Below are 11,736 nucleotides of genomic sequence, written 5' to 3' on the forward strand. Positions count from 1 at the left end.
TTATTTTCAGTTTAGCAGCTGCTGTGTGAGCTGTTGCTTTTCATTTTAACCAGTGTAGAATTAAAAAAAAAATCTAAGTTTACTTCCTTAGAGATTTGTGAACTTACCTTTTATGTCAACATCTTAGTTTTAAGATGCCACACATCTTAAATATAAGATCCTCATGTATATTAGTGCAAACAATGCTGCAATCATACTTTTGAATTCAGTTTCAATGTATTTGACTTTGATTGTTGAATATGTACACAGCACTAAATATTCTGGATTATGTAAAAAAAGAAAAACAAAAAAAACTATGATTAGGTGTATTTGTTTACTTTGTCTTAACATCAATGATACTGGATTTTAGGAAAATTCTTATTTCTATGTTATTTATGTTGTTTGGCTTTTAAATGATAATTAGTGACTCACCATTAGCTATCTTAACTACTCGGTTAAGTATGCTAAAAGAGTAAACCCTAACTTAGTACCCTTAAAATTTTGTCACAACACAAATTTTAATAAATATGACCGTTTTTTTTCATGTGTGCATCAAATATGGCTGAAGCGGACATGATTAGCGAAAATAATTGGAACTGAGAATATAGTGAAGATTTTAGAAGAATATGATTGGTTTCACTTCCAGTTTATTGGAACAATATTTTCAAAACAACTTGTGAATAATGAAAAATGGTGTCAACATACTTCAGAGTATGGAAGTGAAATTGAAGAAAACAAGGTTATGGGGGATCCTTCTTGGAACACTTACAAATATCCATGGCTTTAGAATTTCAAAGAATTATAGGGCCTATGCTCTTTGAAGCATTGATCCTGATTCGTGAGTATGCATCAAGTGCAATCCACTGATGTGCTCTTAATGTTTTAAGTAGTAATGCATTGAGGTAAACTGTTACACTAACTACATCTTATGACATTAGCAACTTTTTTTTTTTAATTGTGTGTTTGTGTGTGTGACTGGTACACTTATGGTTGATTTCAGTCGTAAGAATTTTTACGGAATATTTTAAAAAGGGCTTGGTCTCTTCAGCATTAGGATATTTGAATGATAAGTTCATTCATGATTTGGCTATTGGAAAAAAGTTTTTTTATACAAAAAAAAAAAAAATGGTTTGGTAGTTAACAAAGTTTGTATGAAGAACTACAATTAATAAATATAACCACGATTGTTTTTCTACTCAAGTGTGAAGCCATATTATGTAAGTAATCTTTATTGTATACTTACACCATTTTATACATCTTCATGCTGTATGGCTCATTGGATGATATTTCCATTTTAACAAGTGGTTTACAAACAATGTTTTTCATAGTTGAGAACATACCTCAAATATTTTCATGGGCAGTTTAGTTTCTTCACTATTTTTCCTTTCAGGACAACCCTGAGCCTTCACGGTGTCTTGGTGTTTTTGGTCTCAGTTTGTATACACAAGAAAGAGATCTCAGAGAGGTTTTTACTCGATATGGTCCAGTCGAAGATGTTCAGGTTGTCTATGACAGACAGGTATTATTTTATATTTTTCTCTTCACTAGTTTATGATAGGAAAATACAATCTGACATTATGTGGTTAAGTCAAAAATTATACACTAATTTATTTGAACAAAAATGGGTTAAACAGTTACATAATTTTTCAACATAGGCTCCTTGTTTTTCGATGCTTGCTTATTCCATTGAAGAAGGTTTTCAGCTGGTTGCACCACTTGTCCAGTCATTTTAAAATTTCCTAATTCACTCTTACACACTTCTGCATGTTAGAGCTCTGTTTTCATATTGTACTGAAAACCTGTGATGAATTTCAGCATGTCAACATCTTCATACAAGAGAAAATCAGATCACTGATCTCTGTTTTTCCTTGGTGCACATGCCCAGCAGAGTGGCCATGCTTACTCTGCAATACAAGTAAGAATACAAAGCAATTGCAGTCAAATTTTGGTTAGATAACCACAAGAGTACTATCTTTTAGTTTGTAGGTACGGAAGGTATTGTGGCTGACATAAAAGTTTTGGCAGAAATGCGGATAATTTTTTACCTTCCCTAGTATGTTTTTTATTGTAAATTGTAAAATACAATAGTTCTTTTGCAACTGGGTTCATATTTAAGTTTTTTGTTTGTATATTTCTAGCTAAAATACATTTCCAGTTTGTATAAATTAAAAGTCTAGATTCAGCTTAAAATTCTGAGAACAATGTTGAACATGAAATATACTAGGAAACTGGAGGGTGCAAATGTGACTGTATACATAGCTGAAACACTAACAATGTAGGTGAAGACACTAGTCCAGGTGTATCGGTGGATGAAAATAATTCATTTCAGAAGGAATTTAAAAAAGAATTTTGTAAAGTTTTCCCCTCTACATTATGCAATCTTGCTAAACATGTTAGATTGTTGTTTCAATTCACTGATATACAACATTCTTGACACTTTTTGATTATTGTTTGACAGAATTGTTATTATTGGGGAAATGCTTTCATTTGTTCTTTTACATTCTCAGTTCAAATCTCTTGGGTGTCAACTTTGTGACTATTTGTAATTAACACCTTCCACTCGAAAATTGCAGACCTTATGCCTGAATTAGAAACTATTATTACAAGTGACTTAGTAAAATCATTAGGGTTGGAAAATATCCCTTACAGTATTTTCTCTGACACTTGCTTAGCTCACCTTGGCCTTTCAATCCTTTGGTGTTGATAAAATAAAGTGCCAGTCAGGTACTGTGGTCAGTACTAGTCCTTCTACTTAAGATTGCTGGCTTTTGAGTATTTTCATTATTATAACAGCTAAAATGAGATGGGTATCCTTGCTCTCGACTGTGTTGTATCTGCTTGGAATTAGATGGTCACATTGATTTTAGCCCTTCACAATTTGGTGTTTTAAAAAAAAGATTGCATTATAGATATTTACTATGTGCAAACCAGATACTGCTGCCCCTTAATGCCTGGCCTGCTATATCTGGTGTAACTTTCACTGAACTTACTCTAGATAAACATTAAAACTCCAGTAATATCTTACCACCCTTGTGTTGTATACTATTTTGCGGGCTTACCTGATGTAGATAAAGGTATGTCAAGCCTTTATCAATCAAAAATCTTTTTAGTTGGTAGTAGGACTTGGCATTATAGTGTTCACTATCATGCTATTGGTGTTTTGTTCATAGAAATACTGATCCAACTTCAAAAACCATGTTAAGATTGTGATCTTGGATGTTGCCATATGGAATGAATTATTTGCAAATAGAAATGCCCTTTCTGGTATTTACAGTATGATAATTCAATCTGTCTATATTCACGTAATGCATTACTTTTCACTCTTGTAGAATATTTGAATTGGAATTAAAGTGAGTCAGATGCAGTTTTATTATATACTGTTGGAAATTGAAACTGTCTGCAGTCCACCATGTGTTACCCTGGATACATTTTTGTTTTTATTTGCTGCATTGACAATTATTTCCATTCAGTCTCTAATGCTAAATCATAAATTTAAAATGGTCAGATAGAGACAGTCTGAACATGAAATTTAGATGTTGAAAAAGATGTAGTTGTTTCACTTTGTAGAATCAGTAATGCACTAATGCAGGCGCTTTGATCTTGAACATGGGCAGGAAATAAAGTATTAAAATGTCTGAGATGGAGCAGTTCTAGTTTTACTAAAGAAAAAAAAGTCAATGCATTTTGATTCATTCAAATTTTTTAAATGAAACCTTTATTAAGCTAGAAATTTTGTGTGCGTGCTTGCATGCACAATGAATGATGTCTGAAATGATTTTAAGAATCTTATGTATTCATTTTTCTTGTAGTCTGGCAGATCACGAGGCTTTGCCTTTGTGTATTTTAGAGCTACACACAATGCCATGGAGGTAAGTCATAATTCATGAATTCTGGATAATCAAAACCAGTTAGCAGTTTATTCTAAAAATTTCATTTGGTATTGGCTAATATATTGCTGTAATTTTATAACTTTCACATGACTAGCTTGATTTATACATTTTTGACTGATATGTGACCTGTAGATCATGTGATGATTCTCATATCTACAATTAATTTTTCAGTTGAGGATAGTTATGGAGACTGTTTACTTCTAGCATGTTTAAATGCATTTACTTTCTGTTTATACTTTAGGTGTATCCATGTTAATTGTTAAAAGCTCCTATACAATAGGCTCATACTTAGGTATTTTTTTGTTTTTTATTTCAGGCGAAAGATAGGTGCAACGGAATAGAAGTTGATGGTCGAAGAATAAGAGTTGACTATTCCATTACAGAAAGAGCTCATACTCCAACACCTGGTATTTACTTAGGGAAACCAACTTCGTAAGTACCTTTTTACACCTAAACCTTTAATACATTGTTTTGCTTGATTTTTCAGTATTAGTTTTACAAGTTTGTTTTTATGTTGCTTCACTTGGTTCAAATTTAATGTTTCAGAGAAGGCAGAGGTAAACGTTCTCCATCTCCTTACTATCGACGCAGTGGAAGTCGTTACTCTCGGTCCCGTTCCAGATCATTTTCTCCCCGTAAGTTTTGTTTTCCTTAAATTCGCATGACAACTCCACTTGAATGTTCCATATGGAAATACTTTTGGAAATGCTTATCAATGTGAAGTATGATAGACCCGTTATTTTAAACTCTATTGTTACCATATAAGCTTTAACTTGATGTGCTACGGTATTCTTGTATAGGCTTGATTTTACTATTACTAACCCTTATTTAGTTTTTTGGATTAAAACTGCAAAAGTCATTTTACAATTTGTCACCTAAGTACTATATTAGAATTTTTATGCAATGTAATTGTTCGGTCCAATAATTTGGTATATGAAAAGACATGCTGTTCAGTAAAGTGAAAGCTAAATGTTTGGATGAGTGAAATTTTGCCACATTTTAAAATATATACTGTTAGTAAAAGTGACATCTGAACATTTAGAACTTGACAAATTGAAGTATATGAGCTCTCTGGCTTAATATCTCAATTATATATTAAAAACAAAAAAAGTTTTATATGAAATACGTTCAGTTTTGGCACATCATAGTCAGTAACCATTATGTTCGCAGTTTTAACATAGCTTTTTGTTTTCTAAGCTTGGTAATGCTCGATATATTTTAAAAGCATTGATATTAAACTTGGCAGCTGCATTTTGGTAACAAAAGGGTTTTTAATAAATTTTGTTTGGGTTTCTAATGATTAAAGCTTATATTTTAGATGTCAAGATCACTAAATAAATCCTGTGTAGACAACATGAAAGATTCAGTGTTATGTGTATATTTATCAATGTACAAGGTTTTGCAAAGAGTGGAGGTTTCGGTTTCTATGCAAGTAGATTTTAAAATCTTCTATAGGCTGTTTTAGTTTGGCTGTTTAGATTTGGACAAATTGAATTAAATCTTTCATTCTTTGATACCCCATATTGTAAGGTTGCTCTTCATGTGTGTGGCTGGAAGCATACCTGATTTTTCTATCCCACTGTCCCTTCATAAATGGACTGTTTTTTCTTAGTGATAGAGCTTACATATGCAGTGTCTAAGAGAGGTCATAATGTTCTGTGTACAAGATGTACTGCCGGTGTTCAATGCATGCCAATAATTTGAAATCCACAGTCTAATCCATAATACTGAAAATTTGAGGATTTGTTGTACGAGTCATCTGTGCTCCAATAAGTTTGTTCTCCTGAGCACCTTCCAAATGCCTATTACGTATATTTAAAAAAGAAAAAAAGAAACCCTGAATCTCATCAAGGTGTGTTAGAGGACATAATCTCCTAATTAAGTTCCTACAGTTTGGAACATTTCAGTCGCAAAAATTGAGGGAAATAATTGATTTATATGAAAACTATCATATACATTTTATCCAAATCAACAATACTTCTAAGAAGTCTATCTTAGGCTGCATATATTTGAAAAGCATCAGAAAGACTGGGTTTGGTTTCTACTGAAAAATTCAGAAAAAGATAATTGGAAAATGAAATAAAGCATTTATGCTTGTTAGAATTTTTCATTGCTATTCTTCCGATTTGTAGTTGCTGGGATCTTTTGTTTCATTTCTAAAAAGACAAAAATATCCCTTGAAATTCAGAGAGCATAAATTTGTCATGGAAATGTTGTATAAAGTCACTTCCACTCATATAAAATTTAAATATAAGTAGGTAATTATGTTATATAGCAAATTAAATGAAAGGAGTAATCAAAAGTACTTGTCGACAGCTTTCATATTATCACATGCATTTTCTTGTGCAGTTGTCAAAACCAATATTCTTTGCCTATCTAATCAAGATACATTTTTTTGTGTAATTTATGATTTACCTGTGCTCATAATTTTTTTTATTTTTATTCTGCTGCTCAGCTTTGTTTTTTGTACTAACCCATTAGCATTTAAACCAGCTAGATCTGGCCTTTCACACATACTTTACAATGTCATTTTTAAAATAATCAAATCAAAATCTCAAAGCTATGAGATAGTGCATTATCAATTCAAAACAATGTGAATAAACAAGCATTGCATTTGACAAAGTAATCTGAATGCTAAAGGGCTAATTGACCTTGTGCAAAGGCTGAATTTTGGTTTCTTAATCTAATAAAATTTGCAAAAGTGCAACTGCTGAGAATGATCCTAGTCTTTTTTTTCATCTCTATCTTTCTGGGTTTTGCTAATGTATGAATAAACAGTAAAGCCCAATTAAAAGCACTTATTAACTGTAGGATAATTTTTCTTCACCCCAACATTTAGACCTTGTATTCAAATTTGTCGTGATTTAAAACTAATTTTTAATATTTAGATGAATTCAGTTTCTTCACTCATTAGAAATATCAGTATTAAAAATATTCATGAAGGTAAAATGATTGTAATTATATATATCTGCAGTTACAAAGTGGAAAATTTTCTTATACTCTGCTTACTAACAATTTTGTTGGATCTTCATTTTCAGCTTATCTATTTAAATTAGTGGTTCTCAACTGGGCTCCATATAAGATTTTGTTTAAATTTATGTGCAATAAAATTGGTTATAACTTCTACAATACACAAAAAATTTTAACTAAATACAATTTGTAATATATCCAATTGTGAAAATATAAATAGGATTTTATTTAAGCATTTAATCACTATGGGGTCCATAGACAAAAAGTGGTTGAGAAACACTGATTTAAGTGGTCAACATTTTACTTAAAAAGCACCTAAGTGTAATTGTTACACATGTTTGAATGTTATCTAAATATTTCTTGCAGGTCTATCTTACTGATTTAGATCCAAAATATTTGTTTTGATCTGCATGTAAATAGTGCCTTGCTTTTCTTGTCCTTTTTTTGTGTAAATAATTTGCATTAAATTATATATTCTACTAAAGAGGTCTAGGTTTTTGATACTTTCTAGAGTTTTCAAAATGTGCAATTAACTATCCATTAAAAACAGGCATTCCCTTTCTAGCTTAAGGAATTGCATGTTTTTTTTTATTTTAATCAGTCGGTTATTTTTTCCTAAATGTAAAGAAAAATGCTTCCATCAGTATGTGCAGAAATCCATTGTGATTTACTGAAGTTCCAAACTAAAGCACTTTATAAAATTCTTTTCTAATGTTATTTTAGAAATTCAGTACATTTTACTAAATATGTAATTGGCTTTAATTCCATTATGTAAAATTTTATCCCAGCCTGTCCATCTCCTTCTGTTATGTTGCTTCAGTGTTATTACATGATTCTCTTTGTTTCCCTTTTTCCTCAGGTCACTATTGAGATGTTTTGTCCTATGCGATGAGCCTACAGTAAAAAGCAGCTCTTCAATAAATGTACATAATTATGGTGTAGTCAATATTTGTGCCTGTGAGGAAATTCCGAATAATTCTAAGGCAGAAATGCATCTTCCACAATTTATCATATCTTTCCCTCTATAGCCAGAACCAAATATGTAGCTGTAGTTCTTTTTTGTGCTGTCTATTTCCCTGCTATACTGTTAACAACTTTCAATAAAGATCAATGGGAGTGTCTTAATCTATAGCATTTTTTGTTGTTTTATGAAGCCAGGATCAAATGAAGAGTAAAAAAAAAAAGTAGACTGCAGAATTTTTGTCCCCAAAAATTAATGTTACTTATTCTTGTATTGTATAAAGGTTATGAAGAAAGAAATGAAATGGGCTGGTGAAGAAAGAACTCTGAAATCAGGGGATTGAACGAGAAGAAAGAATGAACTGTGAAGAAAAATCTGAATAGGCTGAATGAAAATCATGGAAGCTAAGAAAAATGAGAAAAATAATTTATAAAATAATAAAAAAAATATGAAGATAATGAGTTGGTGAATTAAGAAGTGGGAATGAGAAAATGGGTTTGATATGCCAAGATAGAAGTCTTTAGCTGTGTAAAGAAGCCAGAAGATCGCTTGGAATCGAGCAGATGGGTAACATTTTTATTCCAATTTTGATTTAGCTGACTGCTGACTATTTTAGACTGAACTGACATAGGATATTCTTGCTTGTCTTGTTTTGTTAAAACACAAGTTGCTAATTTCTAAATTTAGGCTTTTAGTTGAACATTATAATGTTATATCACCTTCATTTAAAAAAAAATTTCTGGGGTCTTTATCAGATGTAAGTTACATTGCGGTATGTATGGTGGTACCATTTCTGTAAATTTAAAAACATTCCCATTCTTTTAACTTATCGGTTCTTAATTCAAATATTGTAGATATGGGCACTTTTTTGACGCTTTTCAAGTTCACTGAAATTTTCTCCATTTTTTTTTTTTCAAACCTCATAGTTCTTTTAAGCTAAGAAAACCTGTGGTTTTGCTGTTTAGCAAGACTGTGTAATACTTTCTGGTTTTAATAAACTTATTAAAAGGATCTGGTGGTTATTATTCACACCAATTTGACATTGACACTTGCAAAATTAGATTGACCAAATTGGAAACAGTTGATCTATTAGTATTCCCTGCTCTAGTAAAATTTCGACTGGATCCTTAGTTAAGAAGAGAAAACGTTAGGTTCTATAGGTTTTGTTCTTTGCGGTATGGATTTACCTCCCATTACAGAGAATTATAGTGGAAATGGGTGTGTGCCTTACATGAAATGGAATATAATAGATGAGTGAACTTAGCAATATTGCTTGAAATGAAAGTGATGCATCCTAAGGTGAAAACTTTCTTACTGTAATAGCACTGAAACTTCAATTCTTTTTTTTTTTGTTTAAATTTCTGCTTTTATATGGTTACTTGTTTGCTTGTTTAGGGCAAGACTGTTTTCCTTTCATAATTTGTCAAACATTATACATTAAAGATAAAGATAATAACCATCTAAAATTAAGGTAATTTGTTGCCTTATATTTAGTCATTTCTTCATTACAAAAGACAAAATCTAACTTTAGATTTGAGCACATTACATTTTCTATTTCAATCTAAAATTTTACTCCCACAATAACTTCAGCTCAAAATTTAACTCAGTAAGAGCCAAGACAATTTTTTTTATCACATTCGAATTATATTGCCTGTGATCTTTTTGCAGCAGCAAGTAAGAAACTTAATGATGAAGAACTATTTGTTAACGAAGACCCATCACTATTGTTGCCACTCCTTAGAGCTGTCTTTCTCCTTGTGAACAGAACATCACCTCATTACATTACATATCACGACACTTTGGATACAAAGCTGACTGTTATGTTAAGAATGAAGGAGATGGCAGTACTTAATTTACATACTCTAATGAAGCTTATCAAAGAAGTACATAAATTTTTGAATGGGGCAAATTCTACATAGAAGTGAAAATTGGTCAGTATAAATATGAAATTTCTGTTTAGTGTGTGTGTATATATATATATATATATATATATATATAGACATATATATATATATACCAAGTTCTTTGATTAACTCTAAATCTTGGCAATCTAGATATAAAATAGGTTGTTTGCTGAATGTTGACTTGACTCAACTAAATTTGAGATTGATAGTTGATATTTATTATCTTGAGTTACACTAATCTGCTGGAAACTTATATTGTTTGCTTTGAAATGGATTTGTTAGAAGCAATGTCTTTTAACTTGGAGGTTCATACTTCAAACTCCTCCGCTAGAAAGCTTACCATAAAATACTGAAGTTGGCTGAAAAGTTTGCACTTTTGAAAGTTTAAATTGAAATTACTGTCCTGCTGAATATTTCTCATGTGGAAAATGTACAATGTCATTGAAGAAGATTTGGCTTTGATAGGAAAATCTATTTGAAAATTAACAATCAAATTTAAGAAAGAAGGTAAGTAGTGGTGTTTCTCTGCATCATGCAGTGTATACTATAGTGGTCATTTTGGATTCTAAGTTACAACAGTTATTTAAAAATTAATGTTGTAAGTTCAAGTATTCAGTAACCATATATTAGACACAGCTTTGTAAGCTTTATTATAAATTGAAATGTTCTGTATTGTGTGTGAAGTTTCAAATGGCCTAAAGTGATTTGTTGTCAAATCTTTCAATTGTATGTGCAAATAGAATTCATTTCCATTGATTGCTTAATGTTTTAAAGAACAGTTAAACTTTCTTTACACACATTTTCATATGAAAGTAAGCCACCATTTGTCAACTTAATAGTAATATTTTAAGCAATGTTGCTACTTGTTAAGCACTAGCAAATCTTGGGGATGTTGACACTGATTTATTCCCTTGCTGTTCAGGCTTGATGAACACTTGAAGCACTGGAGGTAATAAAGGTAATGGTCTTTTAGTGTTTCTTCGTTTCAGCTAATTGCTGTATTATGGCAGAAATAAAAAGGTTCTTTTTTTTTAAATGTTTTGTTAGTTTTCAGTCTTAGTTGTGTAAAAGTAAGTGTAATCAACATTTGTGTCCATACATTCAATGTGAAATTACAGGAATTATTGAAACTCACTTAAGGTTTGGGGATTCTAAAAGCATATCTAGGTTTTTCTTTTTCCTACAAGCTTTACTTAGATATTCTGGCCTCTTATTGAAACCAGTTGACTGTATTTTGATATTCTCTACATAACTTTGGCATTACTGTTTCATATTTGCAGTACATTTGAAGCCCTCTGATTTTAGATATCTTACAATCACATTTTTATTTTATCTTATTTAAAAAAAACTTCAGGCAGTTTTTGCTTAGTAGGTATCCACTCGTTATATTCCAGTGTTACGACTGCTCTGCAAATTTTTTAATGTTAACTGCTTTTTCAATATGTGCTTAGCTGTTTCCTTCTACAACTGCCAGGCTTATTTGTTTGTAAAGGTAGGGTCCTGTTCTTGGCTGCAAAGTCTCTGCTTTACATTTTGGCATGATACTCTTCTACAGTGCTTTTTTAAAATTTATTATTTTTTTAAAAAATCAATTGAAAGTGGTTGTTGAGGCAATTGAAAATTAATGCTTTTCTGTTCACTCTGGTAAATTAGTAGACTAAAAGTAGCACAAATTTGCTTTTGGTATATTGTTATACTTAGTAGCTTGTGTAACATAATCTTTCACTGGTATTAAGTGTGAGTGTACATGTTTCATTTTAACCCTTTAGCATTTAAACAAGCTATACCTGGAGCTGGTTCAAATACTGTTTGTGTGTTCAAACTGGCCAGGCCTGACCTCATGCACCTAACTTACAATCTCTAAAAGTATTGTCACATCAAACCATTTTTACTTAAATATGATTGTAGAGATTGAACCATTTCTACGTAAATATGATTGTAAATAATGCGAAATTTTAAGCAACACAAGATTTGATGAAGAGTTTGGTATTTTTGTAATAACTGAAGATTTGAAAACATGTAGAAGAGAGAA

At 31.2% G+C, this 11,736-nt stretch overlaps 1 protein-coding gene across 1 annotated transcript in view; it reads left to right on the forward strand.

Moving 5' to 3' along the window:
* The window catches only part of LOC106872282 (transformer-2 protein homolog beta), a 19,818-nt gene extending 9,078 nt beyond the window's left edge, over positions 1-10,740 (forward strand). Inside the window, exons 3-8 of the mRNA XM_014919207.2 lie at positions 1,181-1,196; positions 1,346-1,498; positions 3,789-3,848; positions 4,186-4,301; positions 4,416-4,504; positions 8,084-10,740. Of these exons, the coding sequence (XP_014774693.1) occupies positions 1,181-1,196; positions 1,346-1,498; positions 3,789-3,848; positions 4,186-4,301; positions 4,416-4,504; positions 8,084-8,115 (466 nt within the window). The 3' untranslated portion in view covers positions 8,116-10,740. The remainder of the gene's footprint in view (positions 1-1,180; positions 1,197-1,345; positions 1,499-3,788; positions 3,849-4,185; positions 4,302-4,415; positions 4,505-8,083) is intronic.
* Positions 10,741-11,736: the final 996 nt, after the last annotated feature.

This window comes from Octopus bimaculoides, chromosome 1, assembly GCF_001194135.2.
Source record: "Octopus bimaculoides isolate UCB-OBI-ISO-001 chromosome 1, ASM119413v2, whole genome shotgun sequence".
Classification (NCBI taxonomy): Eukaryota; Metazoa; Mollusca; class Cephalopoda; order Octopoda; family Octopodidae; genus Octopus; species Octopus bimaculoides.